Source organism: Pholis gunnellus (assembly GCF_910591455.1).
Source record: "Pholis gunnellus genome assembly, chromosome: 21".
Lineage (NCBI taxonomy): Eukaryota > Metazoa > Chordata > Actinopteri > Perciformes > Pholidae > Pholis > Pholis gunnellus.
In genome coordinates this window covers 10,005,812-10,025,297 of record NC_136548.1, presented here as the reverse complement: position 1 = coordinate 10,025,297, position 19,486 = coordinate 10,005,812, and the positions used below count along the sequence as shown (strand labels likewise).

The following is a 19,486-nucleotide window of genomic DNA, read 5'->3' as shown; positions in this document are numbered from 1 at the left end:
GTGCAAAGAGAACATCCAGGACACAAGAAGTCAGTAATTGAAAGTGACAGTCTGTGATTCATCCCTCCCCTCCTCCACTGCAGGCTGAAGGCCCTGCTGACCTTGTGCCATGTGTGCCAGTATCATATGCACAGATTCTTTGTAAGTTATTATTATGTCTCTAATATCACCGAGACGGATTCCTCCAGGCCTGTGTATGTTATATGCCCGTTGATCTAAGTAAGCAAGTAAAACTGTCATGTATTCATTGTTCATAACAAACCACTTGTTTCACTTGCACACATCTCTCTCACCCACTTGTTGAACCCCAAACAGACCCCAACTCATTTTAATGTTTTTATCAGAGACAATTATACGTTTTTTCAACCGTTACATACAGGTCTTTTTCATAGTATAAGTGTATTTTTGTTAAAGAAAACTGAAGATTGGGGCAGAAAATGCATTTGAAAAGCATAATTATCAGGGCTGAAAATGGCAATACAATGCATTGTTATATACAGAATTAAACCAGTGGTTAACTGAACTAATATATACCAAAAAAAAAGACCGAAGAGGTTCTTGAAATTGTCTTTAGTATGTACAGATCTTTTCCTGCTTGTCTACCAACATTTATCATCGCTGGAGAACCAGTAAAACAAGATAATTGAAGAAGAGAATCACGCTCGCAGGATAAAAGGTCTCTAGTAAGGAAATAAACACACTTAATTCATTATCAACAAAGAACACTTTTATTTGTTCCATTTGTTTCAGGTTTTTTTGTCAAATATTAGATGTGTGGTGGAGGAAAGTGCACTCAGTAGGAGAGGTGATGGTTCACAGGGCAGCAGGCAGGGGGCAGCAGATTTATATCAGATTTTGTTGTTCTGGCTTTGTAGAGGGCCACAGACGCCATTCAATGAAGGTCAGTGGTTAATAAACATCACTGCATCTGAGAATATGAACAGTTTGGGCAAATAATAATTAGAATATGCACTATATAATGTTTCTTTTCTTATAAGTATCTCTGCCATGATTTCAGGAATCTTTTCGCCACTCAAGCCTATGACAACCTCCCCGTGTCTTTCTTTCATATCATATATGTTGTGAAAATTATTCCTGATTCGATTCTGCATAAAAGGGACTATTCAACTAGAATGTATGACAGTAATATCAAACTGTCTTTATAATATAATTTGTGATGATTAAAGGGAGCAGTTTGAGTGAATGTAAAGACATTTTCCTTTGCAATGAGGGGAAGTGAGTCGCAGACATTTGAAAACAGGTTAGCGGTTTTATAAATTAATTGAGTTTTTTACTAGAAATTTCTTATTTTCTGAATTTGCTCTCTTATTTAATTTTGTCTTGTATTACTAGAATTAGGGTGAACTGTTTTCTGACTTTTTGCAGATTATTTAATTGTCACTGAAGTGCCCAACTATACAGAATAAAATGTGTTTCTCCTGACAGGTGGGCGAAACAGAGACCCGACTGGAGTGCCTGCTCAACAATAACAAGAACTCTGACTTTTGCGCACCACTCACCTCCTTTGACTGGAACGAGGTGGACCCAAACCTGTTAGGTAAACACTCAGTGCAGGGTTCCCTCTGGGTAACATTATCAACTTGGTTCTTTTTTTGGCAAATTCCTCAAAGAAAACTAGAAAAAAATACCACTGTCACTAATATGAAGTCATTATTTGAAAAGGGGGATGACATCGTGTTTGTGTATATGTGTGTTTTCTACGCAGGTACTTCCAGTATCGACACCACCTGTACCATCTGGGGGTTGGAGACTGGTCAGGTGCTGGGCAGGGTCAACTTAGTGTCGGGTCATGTGAAGACGCAGCTCATTGCCCATGACAAAGAGGTAATGTTATGACATCATGGATCAAACCCTCAAGTTATGGTGTTAAACACAATCCTGGGGTAACTTCCCCATCTTCCATCTGAAATGCTCTTCACTTAGCTGATGAGAACTCACTGTCTGGTTGTGTTGCAGGTGTACGACATCTCTTTCAGCCGGGCGGGTGGTGGCCGGGATATGTTTGCATCAGTGGGAGCAGACGGCTCGGTTCGCATGTTCGACCTCCGTCACCTTGAACACAGCACCATCATCTACGAAGACCCCCAGCACCACCCACTGCTCCGGCTCTGCTGGAACAAGCAGGACCCCAACTACCTGGTCACCATGGCCATGGACAGCATGGAGGTTAGTTCCCTTTGTGAAAACATGCTCCAATCTCGAAGTATGGAAAGTGACAATATTAGGTGATTTTTAGTCAGAAGAAACATACTTATAAAGCTTTTTATTTTTGATAGACTTCTTTTAAGGCTTGACTTGTGTGAGTGTTTTGAAACTGGGCATAAAGATATATCAAGCCTCTCTTTGTCCAGTATTATTTGCTGCCAGTTAATGTCTGTACAATAATCTTTTCTTATCCTCAGGTGGTGATCTTAGATGTGCGTGTGCCCTGTACTCCGGTGGCCAGACTCAACAACCACAGGGCCTGTGTCAATGGAATCGCCTGGGCGCCGCACTCCTCCTGTCACATCTGTACAGCAGGTATGCAGAGTCTATATTCACACAGTAGCAACATGAGAGGAGAACAAAAAGTGTGCAACATCGTTGCAATAACTGACAAAGAGCACAAGAGGGAGCCGGTCTTACACTTCACAAGAGAGGTCAACAAAGCTCTGTTTCAATAAATACACAAGTTTCACCTTCTGCGTCTCATGTTACTGCAGTCTGTGAGCAGTGAGCAGAGCGGTATTCAGTTGGTTGAAATCTTGACTACATATCTTCAAATTTAGAATATTCGAGGACAGCCTTATTAAGCAGAGCATAACACCTCGACTAACCCGTTTCATGGGGGAATTCATTCTTCTTTGGCTGCTCCCGTTAGGGATCACCACAGCAGATCATCTGTTTCCATCTCTTTATGTCCTCTGCTGTAATGTTTGATTGAATGAATACAAACTCCATGCAGGCTAGCGTCTCAGCTGCATCTCACAGGGGTAACTGCCACCTGAAGCGTTTAGGTATTGTGGCATCACCAGGGGCCAAGTGGTAGATGGGTGCTACTTCCCCTTTAATGACCAGCAGCCACACCACAAGATGGCCACCAACTACAGCTCCCAGAAGGCCTCACCACTCACTCAGGTGACAGTATAAAAAAAATGACTTTTTTTATACTGTTCAGTTGAACAAACCCGTATCTCCTCTTGGACACTTTTTGTTTGTTTTGGACTTTTTGAGTTGGATAAAGAAAATGACCTGAGTTGCCCCGTAAAAGAAGAATAAAACTTGACATTTTTCTGGGAACCTTTGATTTTTGCCTGTTTTTATTAATTACCTTGTACCACCCCACCCTAGCCTGCTATTTTGACTTCTCATGACATTACAGTATATAGGCACCAAAACGCGAAGATGAGGACCAATGAAAAAGCACTGAATACTTATCCTCTCTGTCTCTGACAAGGAAATATTCTTACACCTATTCTTCGTATTGACAGAAAACTACAACCGAACACCTTCTGAAGTCAAGTTTCTAGTCAATAGAAATAGAAGATGTTAATAAAAAAAAACACGAAAAATGGTTGGCTGATGGGTCTGGTAGTATCCAAGATTAACGATGGACAGACAGACAGAGATGTGCGTACACACACACACACAAACTCACACTTACAACTGAATACATGATCTCTTGGTGGGGATAAACCGGAATTTACCAGAATCAGGCGGGTGACAGGTAGTGTTTGGTAACATCATTGATATCATGTTGATACAGGTTATGTGTACACATAACCTGTATCAACATGAACCTAGAACAATCTATCGTGGTGGGAGTGTCAGACAGCACGTTGTCTTTAATGTCGGGTGGTTTTTCTTGTTGAGCGCAGTGGCTCCACTGAGAGAACATTATATTTCCCACAATTTAAGCTTCTGCTTAATTTTCCAAATGCAATGGTATTATTCAAACGCATTGTTTGGTTCGTAAAGCGTACCGAACCGTAAGCCTCGTACCGAACGGTTCACTACGATTATGTATGGAGGCCCATTTCCACATTAAAAAAAAAAAAAAGCAAAATGGGCGGAAATTGGCTTCCATGAATACGTGCACACACCTAGAAACAAAGAATAACCCGTAGCTGTGGCGTCATAATGAGGTTATTAGGAGGTGGATCAACTGTAGTAGGACAGCACTGAAGGCCCAGGTACAAAACACACGGCCCGCCACTGGAAACGAACAACAACTCCAAAAGGTGCCAGAAAAATAAAAGAAGAAGGAAAAAAAAACAACTCAAGTTCCGACGACGTGAAGTCCTCATTGGGAACAGTAGAAACTTTGGATCATGGACTAGAGGCGCCGGGTCGCAGCAGATGGAGGCGGCGAGAAGTTTGGTGTTTGTCGGGGCCGTGCTGCTCGGGGTGACGGGCGCGCTGGGCAGAGAAGGTGGGTAACTTTCATGGCTCGTCTCGCCTTTTAATGCCTCCCCCCTGTTTGCTAATACAGACACTCCGTCTACATGGCATAGACGAGGAGAACACGTGGGTTGTGTTTTAGTAGGTGTGTGAGGTTCAGCTTGCCCCTAAGAGAGTGATGTTTCTAGCTACGACCACATTCCTCCACGTGCCCTCGTCCTCTCTCTCACCGCTGAGGCTCATGGGATTCATGAGGGGAAAAAAAAATCACACCTGTCACAAAGTAGCCGTAACCCACATTTCCTGTTTTGACTAAAACTCCAACGCACATTTTGTTGCACAAATAAGCACTGCTAAAACATAGTAGTAGTGAAACAGGTGAGACATTTGAGAACCTGCTTTGCAGCTCGGGGACGCTGAGAGACGGCGGCGCGTGCAGGAGGACGTTAGGCTGAAAACAAACCAACAACAACAACAACAGACCGGGCATTGTGTGCCAATCGCGACGATGTCAATTATTCACTTCTGGCTCTAAAGAGGACATTGTCTGATAGAGGGCCACTTGTCACACTTGGACCTTGAGTGCATGCCAGTAAAACAAGAGCTAAACCAAAGTGCAAACAAGTTGCATATTTGCAAGAAAGTCCTACATTTTTATTTTCATCACATATCAGTATAGAACTATGCTAATGCTAAGCAAAAGAGCATTTCATAATTTATTTGCATAGGATCTTATTTCATCTAGAAAAATGTGAAGTGATTTCCAAACACAACTGCATTGTTGGTGGGAACAGGTCGGTGCACTTTACTCCACAGTGTTGATCTCTGAAGCATCGGTTCAGCGTGAGTGCTGTTATTGGTCCGTAGCAGCTGTTTGCAGCAATGCATCGTGCACAAGTCCTACTTTCAGTGACAAATAAAAATGAATGATACAGAAGAAAGTTCTGTATAATTTCTTTATTTAATTTGCAGCAATTTCTCCCCAGAAGGTAATTGGTCTTTTCTCATAGTATAAATGCTGCCTGATTATTATACCAAAGTCTGTTGAGTAAGAACTTAAGCAAATGCTAATTACCATCTTGCACAAAATCAAACCCGAAAGTGTTTTTGAAACCCTATTATTTTGCACCTAGCATCCGCGTAGAGTTCATTGCAATAACATATATTGCAATGCAGTATATTAATACTTGAATAATGGAGTTGTGTGTATTGAATATTGTGGTTGTCCAGCTTTGGTTGGGACAACATACCAGTATTTCTAGTTCATATATTGATGCAATCATAAAATATTGATAGATTCTAGATTCAGGTTATAGATTATAATCTATAGACAAAGAAATCGTACAGAAATCAGATTTCCCCTAATATACTTTAGATTGCAAGTTGGAAATAACAGTACATTTAAATGATTTTTAAAACTGTAGTTAATAAATGTGTAAACATATGCAGGAGATATTCTGACGCAGTGGTGTTTGTGATTGATTGTGCATGACGGGGTGAGTGAGGAGCTTAAGTGCTCCAGTACGGTACAGGATCCTGTTCTGCTCGTCTGTTGAGCAATACCTGTTTTTGTTTTCTTCCTCGTCCGTAGAATGAAGAGGAAGAAAGTGTTTTCAGGGAGGTTTTGGAGAAACGTGAAGTTCACGCAGGACACGCTAGGATTAGCATTGTGTTAGAATCCGGATTGACACGTTAAATCTGAGGGATGATAAACTGCTAACTGTCACGATGCCACACACACAGGTGTGGCTTCAAGCTGGCTTTCAGTTTTGCAGAAAGTCCTAAGAAGCACACTGGTGCAAGACACTTAAACTCGCCACTTCTTCTCTTACAGGAAGCCAGATTAAGATCAAATCACTGATCAAGTCTGTATCAATTCTTACACGACACAGTCGGATGTGACAAAAAATAGCCTCTTTCTGATTATGACATAAAACACGAGGAAAAGCCTGTAAACAGTCAATCTTCTTGAAGGCATCGACAGTGTTCCACTCTGTTGTTTGCACCAAAAATGACAGAAATAAATATATATGTATATATAAATATATTGCCACATGGACACCTTCCAGACTTCAGGATTGTGTGAGCTGCGTCTGACAAAACCGGCAACGTGACGTTCACACCCACTTCATGCCGTGATTGGCCAGCTGTGCGAAGGTGTGAACTTCTCCGTTTAGTTGTTTTCATTCTGTACGCAACTACCTTTTTTAGTGTCTTCCAGAAGAGACTGCCTGAAACTGTTACGCTGTAACCCCCATGTTTAAACATTCATATTGACCCCCCCCCCCTCTTTATAACGGCAAGCTTTTCATCCCGCCTTTGAGCGTGGTTGTTCAGAACAACTGTTTTTGCCTCCCAACGAGGCCAGGCGACATGGCGTACAAACTACTTTATTTGTTTTAAGTTCCAGTGATGCTTTAAAAGCTGCCTCTGCATTTACGCCACTGATTTTAAGAAACAGAAAGTGAAAAGCAGGCGTCTTTCTCTTATTAACCACAGAAAGACTTGACAGGTGGAAGTTTCCAGAGCCAAGTAGCCATGATACGCTGTGCAGAAGCCTGCACTAACACCTTTAATGTGTGTGTGTGTGTGTGTGTGTGTGTGTGTGTGTGTGTGTGTGTGTGTGTGTGTGTGTGTGTGTGTGTGTAGGTGTGTGTGTGTGTGTGTGCGTGCTTGGATGTCTGTGGCAGTCATTAGTTGTGTGGATAACCTTCTGGACACAGAGATCGTCTTGTGTTCTGCGGGGCCTTTTGAGTTATCACTGAACTTCAACCTGGTTTTTCTTTATCCCCCGACCCCCCAACTCACTGGTGTGTCATCTTCTGGATATGCAAAGACACATTCCTGTGAAATGACACTTTCCAGAGTCCAAAGAGAGTTGTGCAACGACTCATGCACTAAACTGACAGGAGGGAATGAATGGGGAGGGGAAAGAGGGGACATTTTAAAATACTTAAATTGGATCATTCAGATGTTACACAGTCATGCTGAAAAGCTCATTCACTAATAAACCTAAATCACATTTTGTTGTACTTTTTTTTGTTGCTTTCCAAATGATTTTGAATGACAGTAAAACATCATGAATGTTGAGCAATGAATTTGACATGGAGGATGAAGTTGGGGTCCTTTGATATGTGTGTATATATGTATATACTGTATGTATATCTGTGTTGCAGTGTGCCTGGGTACAGACATGAAGCTGACCTTGCCCTCCAGCCTGGACAATCACTACGAGACCCTGAAGCTGCTCTACACTGGCTGTAAGGTGGTCCACGGGAACCTGGAGATCACACACCTGAATGGAAACCCTGACCTCTCCTTCCTACAGGTATATGTGTGTATATATCAGATGGAACTAAATAAAGACAAAACAAGGATTCAGTTGCTTCAATTTTTATAGTCGGTCCACTTGTTTTTATTGCCACAACAGACTGATCCTTTAGTTTTCTCTTCCCCTCTTCTTCAGGGCATCGTGGAGGTTCAGGGCTATGTACTCGTAGCTCATGTGTCCGTGAGTCTGTTGCCTTTAGACAACCTTCGGATCATAAGAGGCAGCCAGCTGTACAACTCCAGCTACGCGCTGGCTGTGCTGGATAACACTCTGGGCGGACAGGGACTCAGGACGCTCCGGCTTCGTAGCCTCACAGGTAGGATGATAGCATAGTGGAGCTAACAGTTGATGCCCAAACCCAGTATGTTATCTACTGTAACAATAACTCAATAACCTTCTCTCATGTATCGTCTCCCCCTGCAGAGATCCTGTTGGGTGCGGTGTATATTTGGGGGAACCCTCAGCTGTGCTTCCCAGACCCCCAGAACATTGTTTGGAGGGACATTTTGGACAAGCAGAACTACGCCAAGCTGCACCGACTGCAGCCTCGGGCCACTGAATGTGAGCAGCTGATGGATGCGTTAAAATGTTGAACTTGTTTCTCGTGTGCCACAGTAAATACAAAACAGCAGACGGGACAGCACAGTATGTTAATGCAGGTCTTAAGTACAGAGCCACTAGTACAAATGTGGACTCTTCTCAAAGTGCTCAGCTCTCCTCATTTGTTGTCGTGTCTCCTCCTGCACAGGTCCAAGTTGTTCCTCTGAATGTGAGGAAAGCTGCTGGGGAGGAACTGCACAAGACTGCCAGACCTGTGAGTTAACATCATATGCAGAGTGTGACATTGACACTATTTGGTTTTCAGTGGAAAACGTCCAGAGCAGGTGAAGGTACAGCTGAAAACGTTCACCTTTTCGTCTTCATTCATAGTGACCCATATTAATTGTGCGCTTCGCTGTCAGCGGTGTAAAGGTCGCCTGTTTCAAGACTGCTGTGACATGCAGTGTGCTGCTGGATGCACAGGACCCAAAGACTCAGACTGTCTGGTAAAATACAAACTCCCGCACGTATTCAACATATACTTGTGTTGTTAGACAGTCTGTTGTCATTTGTTCAGTTTCTCATTCCTCTTCTCTCCAGGCTTGCCGCCACTTCAACGACAGCGGCGTGTGTAAAGAAAACTGTCCTCCCCCCAATATCTACGACCCCGTCACCTTTCAGACCAAACCCAACCCAAACAAGAAGTTCAACTTTGGAGCTTCGTGCGTCAAGACGTGTCCTTGTGAGAACTTATTTTGAACAAACCTTGTTTATTCATGAAAGCTACAACACAGTGCTCAGCTGGTGGCCACTATGCAGCTCCGCTGGTGCAACTGCTGATTAAGCGTCTTGCTGTAGGGCGCAATGATGATAACAGATGCTGAATGGAGAGGGAGGAGAAATAAGATGATTTATTCAGTTCCCATTTCATCATAACTAATTAACTCCCTTTGAACACTTTGTCTCCCTGTCTGCAGATAACTATCTGGCTATGGAAGTGGCTTGTACTTTGAATTGTCCAATAGCCAACCAGGAAGTTGTCAACACCCACCCTGATGGGAACGAGATGAGGAAATGTCAAAAGTGTGAAGGAGACTGTCCCAAAGGTAGGAGTCATTGTGTGTTTGTGGATACATCTGCATTAAGACACGATACATTGTGTACATACACTCAATGGCCACTTCATTAGGTTTACCAGAAGACCTATGACTTAACACGTCACAAAGACTAGTCATCTCAAACTGGTTCTACAAATACAACAAGAGCATCTTTTGAATGTGGTGGAACCGGAGATTCACAGCATGAATGTGAAGCCGCCAAATGTGTAGCTACTGTGTAATGCGACCAAGTCAACACGGAGCACATTTCTTTTTACTGAGTTGAGTTAACTGGATTACATCCGGCTTTGTGAGACAGACCCCATCACATAATCTCAATTTGTGTTGCATAAATTTAATTACATTTTTGGGCTTAGTTGGGACACAGACATTTTTAAAAATGCATTCAATCACTAAGAAAACTCAAATGTTTCAATTATGTAAAAATGTAAAGATGCATATGTTTATAGACTAAGACCAGACAAGGCTGATCACGGAAAGCTCAGTTAGTATTAATGTCACGATACTGGAATTACTAACTTTGATACAATACCTTCAAAAATATTGATATTTGACAACATTTTCAATAACACAGGGAACAATTTACACAACGTTGAGGGAATTTAATTTCATATTTTAATAAAAGATAAATAGCAGTTTGTGTCAACTCGCTGTCGAGGAGAATAGAGAGCAAGCGCAGCTGGTACTTCTGCTTTGTAAATTCTGCGGAAAACAATAAATGAAACCGTTTCAAATATAGTTTGAAAAGTTTGACAACACTAGTTGGTATAATACCCGTCTGCTCCTTTACATTATCAATCAATGGAGCATAGAAAGCCTTTGACCACCTTTTAATGGCATTATCAATGGCACGTCCTGTATAGATTTGAACGCTGATATTTCATTCTACGCCGATGATATCCTGGTTTATATGGAGATTTGTTGATCGTTCTTTTCCTGTCAAGTTGGACATCTTTGTTTAGCCCAACTTAATTTCTGGATTTAAGATGAATTGGTTATAATCTGTTGTCATGGTTTGTGTTGCAGTGTGTTATGGTCTGGTTAGGGACAACCATGGCGTCACCATGGTAACATCTACTAACGTGGAGCAGTTCAACAAGTGTAAGAAGATCTTTGGTAGTCTGGCCTTCCTCCCGCAGAGCTTTGCATGGTAAGAGACACACACAAGCCAAATGTAGAACATAAATACAGTTTTAGCTTAGTAATGAACTCAATTTAAACTGTACCATCATATGTGCACTTTAGTAACAACAAATAGCAGCTTCATGCCCAAGACTTCATACTGCCACAGAGCCACGTCCCTCGAGTTCAGCCTTTCAAATATTTGAGTTTTGTGGAAGTTTCTTTGTCTAAGTCGAGGGGAAAGTCGCCACCAAAGCCAAACACTTTAGATTCTCTTCCTCAAATGTACTTCAAACCTAGACGTAAATGTTTTTTTATGTTTACAAAGAGAAAAATAACTGCTTTTGCGTGTTTTCTCTTCATCATGATTATTTGATTTATAGAATCAAATTGATACTGAATGGAGACATATACTGTATATTTACTCAAGTAAACTAAATACAGTAATGATGTACACAGTGTGGATCAAAAGCTGTCTCACCAGTCACTCTGTGGATGTTAAATTAAAGATTGGTGGATCGGCCTACGTGACACCAAACGAAGCTCAGATCCCAAATCCCTGATAAATTATTGCCTCTTGCTGTGTGAAAGTTGTCACTTAAACGTAACGCTGTCATTGTTCAGGGACCCTGTGAGCAACACATCAGGTCTGACCGTGGAGCAGCTGAGCAGCTTCAAGAGCCTGGAGGAGATCACAGGTACTGAACACTGAGGACAACAGCAAGGAAGTGTTTGTTCAAACCTTTTTTAATAAGCTTTTACCAAGAAAATAAAATTGTATTTTATTTATAATTAAGTTCATATGTTTTATTTTTTATAAAATGAAAGACAGAGAAAATGTAAATAGAAATAAAATACATGCGCAAGTGAGGTAGAATCCCACTACGGGCCTATCTAAAACATCTCACCTAAAATAGAAGAAATATCTACGAAAAAAACGATGAAAAATATATTATCAATTGATATGCATATCTTTTACAAAGCTAATCATAATCACATATATGTATTCAGGTTTTCCATATAAAACCGTGTAGAAGCGATACAGAGCATACCATGTCTCCTTTATTTCATCTGATATTGCTTTGCAGGTTATTTGTACATTGATGCCTGGCCACAAAATTGGACTAACCTGAGCGTGTTTGAGAACCTGAAGGTGATCAGAGGCAGGATGCTCTACAAGTAAGACTTCTAAACTGTCTGACTGTCTTTTCTCTGCATGTTTGCATATTAATCATACTGTCCTAAAATCAACACTACCTCACACTACTGTATGTTTTTCACCATGTCATTTTTTAATTCCGTAAGTATGATATCAATGCATTTTGTTATTGTCGAATAAAAGATCATTTTTATGGATTATATTATCAACAAACCCCAAAACAACCTGGAAACAAATAGTAGACCCAGAATTCATATTTTTTCTCATATTCAGCATTCTTAGTGAGTTTATTGGATTTTTTTTTTTTTTAACAAACTGAAAAATATATCGTTATTAATGGACAGACTTTAGAAAATGTACCCCTGCCGTTTATTTCCGGTCACTCACAAACTCTCTTTCTGGTCAGGGGTGTGTTTTCGATGGCCATCCAGAATGTACACATCCGGTCTCTTGGGTTGCGTTCACTACGCAGCGTCAGCGGAGGTTTGGTCCTGCTGCACAACAATTCCCAGCTGTGCTACACCAATTCACTGCCCTGGGACAGTCTGCTCCATCCCAGCCAGGGACCTCAACGCATCGTCAGCCAGAACCAGGACACCCAACTCTGTGGTGGGTGAACGCACTAATGCAATGCCAAGGTCCATTAAAGATACTGTGGGTTACACTTTGATCAGCCACTTGTCACTTTATCCGAGTTACATATCTCGGCCTGATACTAGTGTCAATTCCATTTACACAGAGTACTCCTTGAGGGTTTCTCTGTGATTTTCCTCATTGAAACTTTGCAGTGATAGTGAGGAGGAGAGTGCAATAGAAAGTACAGTGTGCATCTGTTTTCTCCGCATGCGTTTTCAGAGGAAGAGGGGCGTGTTTGTCACCTGCTGTGCGAGGGGGGCTGCTGGGGGCCGGGGCCCAGCCAGTGTGCGTCCTGCAAGGCTTTCCAACGCGGCACTGAGTGCGTGGAGCAGTGTGACATCAATCAGGGGTATGAACGTTTCTGTTTGTGTGGGTGTGGCTGCACTAAATCAATAAAAAAGCCAAGTGATAAATGTTCCATATAATACAGTACACTGTGTATCATAATCCCCAAACAAGTTTTCCTGTACAAAAAACTAATCATGTATTCGCCTAAAGTAAAAATGTGAACAGGTGGATTTAGGTGGGTTAATTGGATGTCACAATGTCAAAGTAATCAATATTTACACTCATCACGATGTGGCGAAAGTTAAAATATTAAAATATGTTTTTTCACTTTCTTGCTGATAGTACTATGAGAAGATTAACGCCACTCTCATGCCTGTATGTTAAATTAGTAAGCTACAGCAGTCAGTTAGCATAGCTTAGCATAAAGACTGGAAACAGGGGGAAACAGCTAGCTTGACTGTCCAAAGGTAACAAAATCCTGCTACAAGCACCTCTAAATCTCACCAACTGACACGTTTTTTAAAACGTATAAAACACAAAGTTTAAAATGACTTTGGGGTTCTATCGGAGGGTTCTGCCTGACTATTTCTAAGCTAATGCTAGCTGTAGCTTCATATTTACTGCACTGATGAGAGACTGGTATCGATCTTCTCATCTAACTCTCAACGAGACAGCAAATAAGAGTATTATAATAAGAATAAGAATATCTTAATATGGTCATAATACGATCAATCATAGTTGTTAAACAATAATAAACATTGTTGTCCAGCCCTTGGTGAGACCAAGTTATCCTTAGCAGGTCATCTGATGAGGTCAGCTAAAAAATGCTTGTCCTTATGACAGTGTCAGGCGCTTGAGATAAAAGCATCCAACAAATGGCAGACTGTGTTGTGGGACGTCATGTTGAATCCCCGCTGTGCTTGTGTTGCAGGTCTATCCGTGAATACACAGATGGATCTGTGTGCGTTGCCTGTCACGCAGAGTGTCGACCTCTCCATGGCTCTGCTTCCTGTCATGGCCCGGTAAGATGCTCACAGGGCTTACAGTCCTGACATTCTTCTGACATTTAAGTAAAGCAACCTTTTGGGATTACAAAAGTGGTTGATTTGTTTTCAGGATGCAACTTCTGGACAAGACCTCTACATAAATGAGCAGTTGCACTTTAAATTTCATCCAAATGTGTTCAATCATTGCCAATAATAATTTAATATAATCATTATTTGCCCCCTTAAGTAAATATGCTTCTGAATTGTTTATGCTTTTTTTTGTAGATTTGAATATATACATTTAAATATGATTCCTAAACATTTCATAATGCATCACAAAACAGCACAGGGACAGAAATGTATACCAGTCAAGTCAGAAATTATGACCCGTATATAAACACTAATCCTGGGACCTTTGTTGCATGTCACTCCCCTAGCTCTTTTATCACATTTCCTGCCTGTGTCAACTGACTATGGCCAAAAATAAACTAAATAAATTCCCACCATTATACCTGTGTGTAAGTGTGCTGTGTATAAATGCACTTAAATACTTCTCTCTGTGTGTCTTCAGGGTGCAGAACACTGTTCAGAGTGTCGAAAATTCCAGGACGGTGAGTTTTGTGTGGATCGTTGTCCCAGCGGTGTGAAGGAGGATCAGCATATCGTGTGGAAGTACAGCAACGCCACAGGACACTGTCTGTCCTGCAACACCAACTGCACGCTGTCGTAAGTGGACACACATCACAAACACAAGCACGGACTGCTCACACAATGAGAATGATTTCACACCCGGCGCTTGTGTGTTTCAGCTGCACTGTGATGAATGAGAGAGGCTGCCCAATTGACACCAGGACAGGGTGAGCTGCCTCAACTGTTTCAGATACTTTAATCAGAATCAGAATCAGCTTTACAGTCAGAAAGTTTCAGAAAGTTTGTGATCCACTGACAGGTGGATGTTGGCACCGTGAGCTGGGAGAGAGGCTTCTTTTGAGGATTAGATGAACTCTGTTTTTCTCTGTTTAGACCGGGTATAACCATCGCGGCTGCAGTGGGTGGAGTGGTGCTCTTCTTCATCCTGCTCGCTCTGCTGGTCTTCTATCTGAGGAGAGAGAAGAAGCTCAGGAGGAAGGAGACGTTGAGGAGGATCCTGCAAGAAAATGAGGTGGGCACCGAGCACCATCGCTGGTTATAAGTTGTTTCGTACATGTAGTCCTTAGGTTTCCGCTTGGGTGTTGTGGTTTGTAATGAAGGAATCTGCTTCCTCCATGCTTGCAGCTTGTGGAGCCTCTAACACCCAGTCGAGCATCACCCAATCAGGCTCAGATGCACATCCTGAAGGAGACTGACTTGAAAAAACTCAGGGTCCTGGGTGCAGGGGCCTTCGGTACTATTTACAAGGTAGGTGGTCCAGTTCTTTAAAAGTACCTTTTATATTTAGCGCTACATCTTTTGGTGAGTTTTTGAGTGGTTTCCATTGTTTTGTTTCAGGGTGTGTGGGCTCCTGATGGGGAAAATAGGAAAATACCAGTGGCCATCAAGGTGTTACGAGAGAACACCTCGCCAAAGGCCAATAAAGAGATCCTCGATGTGAGTGAAAGCCAATTAGACACAGTTACATGAATACAGTTCTCAACCCCGTTAGCATCTTTCCCCTGTCTTCCCACAGGAGGCCTATGTGATGGCGGGAGTGGCCAGCCCCTATGTGTGCCGTCTGCTGGGGATTTGTCTGACCTCCCCGGTGCAGCTGGTCACTCAGCTGATGCCGTACGGCTGCCTCCTCAAGTACGTCAGGGAGAACAAGGACCGCATCGGCTCCCGGTTCTTCCTCAACTGGTGTGTCCAGATCGCCAAGGTATTTAACCGAGTTATCATCTTTGTGCATTGCATCTGATTTAGGTGCACATACTTCGTAGTAGAAGTAAACATCTTTATTTTTCTCAGCAAAACAGCAGTGTCTGATGTCTCGTCTTAGGTTTCCTTTCAAATTTGATGTGGTATCAGCTTGTGTATTTGTGTACACATGGGTTTGTGGTTGATGGATCTCTGTGTGTGTGTGTGTGTGTGTGTGTGTGTAGGGGATGAGTTATCTGGAGGATATCCGGCTGGTCCACAGGGATTTAGCCGCCCGCAATGTTCTGGTCAAGAACCCAAACCACGTAAAGATCACCAACTTCGGTCTGGCTCGTCTGCTCGATATAGACGAGACTGAGTATCACGCTGATGGAGGGAAGGTAAGATGTCTGTGGCTGTAGGAGCGTCTGCACTGGGGACGTTCACAGTGGTTTACATATTTGAACTGCTGCTCTGTGTTTCAAGGTTCCGATTAAATGGATGGCGCTGGAGTCTATTCTGCACAGGACGTTCACTCATCAGAGTGACGTCTGGAGCTACGGTCAGTATCACTCTGCTCATTGCATTAAAGGCGTAATGGGGATACTTTTCCTTTTTTAAGCAAGTAAGGTTTTAGGAAAGTGTTTATTCATTCGTTCATGTTCATTTTTCACATAGCTTAGTCTCCTGCCAGACAACTTTCCATGTGTTAATAATAAGTGATGTCATTTTCAATTGTCATTTGGCCAGATATTTTATTTAATGTAATCGGACTTTTCCTTCTCAGGCGTGACGGTCTGGGAGCTGATGACGTTTGGGGCGAAACCCTACGACATGATCCCAGCGAGAGAAATCCCCGAAGTCTTAGAGGGAGGAGAACGGCTCCCCCAGCCCCTCATCTGCACCAGCGACGTCTACATGATCATGGTCAAATGTTAGTAGTTTGTTTTACATTTTGTTTGTGTCTCAAGGTTTAATATTAAATCAACAGTATAGTTAATAAGGGAACTGTACATGATTATGGATGAATAAGCAGATGAACTGGTGTTCATTCCAACATTATGTTTTAGATAGTGGTCATTATGACATGTCCTTAACAGAGTTGATGTATTAAGATGATTGATTGACATCTGATTTCTATGTTTGGACGGCAGGTTGGATGATCGACCCAGACAGCAGACCGCGGTTCAAAGATCTTGTGAGCGAATTTAGTGATATGGCCAAAGATCCCCCGCGCTATGTAGTCATCCAGGTATGTGAACGTGTGTTTCGTGTTACAGATGTTTTACTTCTTGTGACTGTGCATGATCACGTAATGGTCATGTCATTTACGTGGTAGCATGTTATTTGTCTTAAAGCGTATATGTTTGCGACAGTGAAAGAGATGTTCTATGTCCATGGGGATAAATAAAAGACGTACTTGTATATTCTTAACGTGTTTTCCATCCGTGTTGTTCTTTCTCTCGCAGAACGACGAGCAGATGAGCATCCGGATGCTTCCGGAGGAGGAAGGGAACAATATGAGGGAACTGCCGGATACTTAGGAGTCTCTGGTGCCTCAGCCAAGCCACTTCTCCAGGACTCAGGTAGACGGGGCTCAAGCCAAAATAAAAGAAATACATTTTAAGCAAGAATTATGGCTAAAAAATGTCTTTATATTTTCCTCAGCTTCATGTGCCGGGAGTCTATCAATACTGGCCTGAACGTCAGTCACAACCGCTCTCCACTCGAGCCTGGGGATCTTCATCTGTCCGCAACTCATACCACCCTCCACCGTTCACAGAAGAACGGCCCAGTGACCTCGAGTCTCGACTCGAGGTTTTACATTCACAACTCAACAGGTGAAGTCAATGATGCTGTCGGCTGTTTTCTAAGTATTGGGGGCAAGAGGTAGTGTATAATGAGAAATTAGAGTGATGATTAGGTCACTGGTCAAAACATTTTTTAAATCCCAAGGCCAATGCTTAGAAATCTCATGTCTCTCATTTACTTAATGTTTCCATTCCATTGGCTGGAAAGAAGATTCTTCTTCTATGAATAAAATAATTGGTGCACAATCTGTATTATGGTCAATGGTTCAACGGGGGGGTTGGTAATCTTTTCAAAAACATTCTTGATATTGTTGAAATCGTCATTAAATCCTGAAAGCAGTCAATGAACCAAATGCTCTGATAGTTTCCTTGGCCCCGATGTAATGGTTGGACGAGTCTTCCATAAGCTGCTAGCTTGACAGCTGAGAGTTACTAATAGTCATGTTCGTTGTTTACATTCATTACATGTTCACATACATAATGATCATTTCTCTGTTTCTCTGTACTCGCCAGATGATTTAGTGACATCATAACTAGTTTTTGGGGCCAATCATGGTTCAATTTACAAAAAATGTGATTCAAGTTGGACATTCATTGAGAATTTACTTCTAAAGTAGGAGACATGTATATGTCATGTTATATGTTGTATATATATTCATATTTATATGTATATTTGTTGATTCTGGATTATTATTATATAATGCGGAGGTCGTGCAATATGTTGCTTGTTCTTATCTGTTTGTGTAGTATGTAGTTGTAATGTGCTTTCGGGGATGTTGCATTGTTTGTCTGTTTCTTTTTGATGTACTACTGTAGAGGCAGCTATGATAAGACAATATGTTTTGTGTCATATCATGTGTGCAGCATTTGAGTCCAAGACAAATTTCCCTATTGGGATAACAAGTATATTGTATATCGTATCATTAACATTTCTTAACCAGGGAATTTTACTTACAAATACAAAACTTTCAAAGCAGATTCCTTTTTTATATGTATCAAAACAAACATGATCAAGTTATGAAATATGACGAACCAAACACCCGTAGCTGAAGAAGCACTCAGCGCCTTTACTTCAGTAATAATAGTTAGAACTGTATAAAAGTTGTGGGTGAAAATAGATTGTTTCAGAGCATGAAAGCCAAACTGTTTTTACAATAATCCATTAAATACTCTTTCACACATTTCATCTGGTCTCCCTCAATCCCCCCTCACATATTAGCCCTCCTATCTGTTTATTCAATGTTATGCTGTTTATGTTTTCCAATTCAATCGTGTGTGTGTGTGTGTGTGTGTGTGTGTGTGTGTGTGTGTGTGTGTGTGTGTGTGTGTGTGTGTGTGTGTGTGTGTGTGTGTGTGTGTGTGTGTGTGTGTGTGTGTGTGTGTGTGAGTGTGTGTGTGTGTGTGTTGTTGACTTTATTAAAAGGGAAATGATTTGCGGCTTGGAGCATCTTCATATTTCTCATGCCCTTCACTTCACGGTCACAAATCAGGAGTTGAAGGAGGAAGAATAAACTCTATTCATCCACATACATCCAGGACACAAGAAGTCAGTAATTGAAAGTGACATGTCTAGTCTGTGATTCATCCCTCCCCTCCTCCACTGCAGGCTGAAGGCCCTGCTGACCTTGTGCCATGTGTGCCAGTATCATATGCACAGATTCTTTGTAATTTATTATTATGTCTCTAATATCACCGAGACGGATTCCTCCAGGCCTGTGTATGTTATATGCCCGTTGATCTAAGTAAGCAAGTAAAACTGTCATGTATTCATTGTTCATAACAAACCCTTGTTTCACTTGCAGCAACTGTGTTTTTTGCCTTCTGTGTAGTAGTTGTCCTTGGACTCTTTTACTTGCACACTTGTTGACCCCGACAAATTGTAATGTTTTTATGAGAGTTGATTATAAGTTTTTGCTACAGGCCTTTTTTATAGTTTGTGTATTTATTTTATTGGAAACTGAAGAACAGTTTCAGCACAGATACATTTCCCCTCTCTTCTTCTGAATAGTTTCATTTTAAACAATGATTTGATGCAGAAAGAGGTCAATCCATCCAACACTTCACAGAAAAAGCAAAGATAAGATACATGTCCAACAAATTAAATGGAGCGGAAGTTTGTTTACCTCTATCCTGGGAACCATTGGACTAAACCGGAGCCAGTAGGTTTGTTGAAAGGTGGTTAACTGAACTAATATATACCAAAAAAAAGACCGAAGAGGTTCTTGAAAGTGTCTTTAGTATGTACAGATCTTTTCCTGCTTGTC

At 41.7% G+C, this 19,486-nt stretch overlaps 2 protein-coding genes across 3 annotated transcripts; both read left to right on the top strand.

The window, feature by feature from the left end:
• Window positions 1-895: 895 nt before the first annotated feature.
• Window positions 896-2,737, top strand: LOC306713253 (DDB1- and CUL4-associated factor 7-like; the record flags this gene model as incomplete). Its single annotated transcript, XM_079182901.1, has 6 exons — window positions 896-901; window positions 1,447-1,558; window positions 1,727-1,845; window positions 1,978-2,187; window positions 2,424-2,541; window positions 2,724-2,737. The coding sequence occupies 6 exons, from the start codon at window positions 896-898 to the stop codon at window positions 2,735-2,737; spliced, it is 579 nt and encodes a 192-aa protein (XP_079039027.1).
• A 1,451-nt stretch (window positions 2,738-4,188) lies between these two features.
• On the top strand, window positions 4,189-19,144 carry LOC306713416 (receptor tyrosine-protein kinase erbB-2-like). Of its 2 annotated transcripts, XR_013767587.1 has the most exons (27): window positions 4,189-4,432; window positions 7,578-7,729; window positions 7,868-8,048; window positions 8,156-8,293; window positions 8,481-8,546; window positions 8,663-8,778; window positions 8,873-9,014; window positions 9,250-9,378; window positions 10,417-10,540; window positions 11,137-11,210; window positions 11,601-11,691; window positions 12,078-12,280; window positions 12,527-12,656; window positions 13,527-13,617; window positions 14,153-14,307; window positions 14,391-14,438; window positions 14,605-14,743; window positions 14,857-14,979; window positions 15,070-15,168; window positions 15,248-15,433; window positions 15,657-15,812; window positions 15,898-15,973; window positions 16,199-16,345; window positions 16,566-16,663; window positions 16,881-16,997; window positions 17,080-17,252; window positions 18,646-19,144. XR_013767587.1 is itself a non-coding variant. In XM_079183092.1 (26 exons), the coding sequence occupies exons 1-25, from the start codon at window positions 4,360-4,362 to the stop codon at window positions 16,953-16,955; spliced, it is 3,012 nt and encodes a 1,003-aa protein (XP_079039218.1). In that variant the 5' UTR covers window positions 4,189-4,359; the 3' UTR covers window positions 16,956-16,997; window positions 17,080-18,618. The 2 variants fall into 2 exon arrangements, 1 of the variants encoding a protein (XP_079039218.1); XM_079183092.1 differs by lacking the exon at window positions 18,646-19,144 and having other exon boundaries at window positions 17,080-18,618.
• The last annotated feature ends 342 nt before the right edge of the window (window positions 19,145-19,486 follow it).

What these genes read in the sequence shown, in the direction of transcription:
- LOC306713416 (XM_079183092.1), top strand. Translation starts at nt 4,360, where the DNA reads ATGGAGGCGGCGAGAAGTTTGGTGTTTGTCGGGGCCGTGCTGCTCGGG. An exon ending in CTGACCTCTCCTTCCTACAG is followed by an intron (nt 7,730 to 7,867) that starts GTATATGTGTGT and finishes CCTCTTCTTCAG; the next exon opens with GGCATCGTGGAGGTTCAGGG. An exon ending in AGAGGCAGGATGCTCTACAA is followed by an intron (nt 11,692 to 12,077) that starts GTAAGACTTCTA and finishes CTTTCTGGTCAG; the next exon opens with GGGTGTGTTTTCGATGGCCA.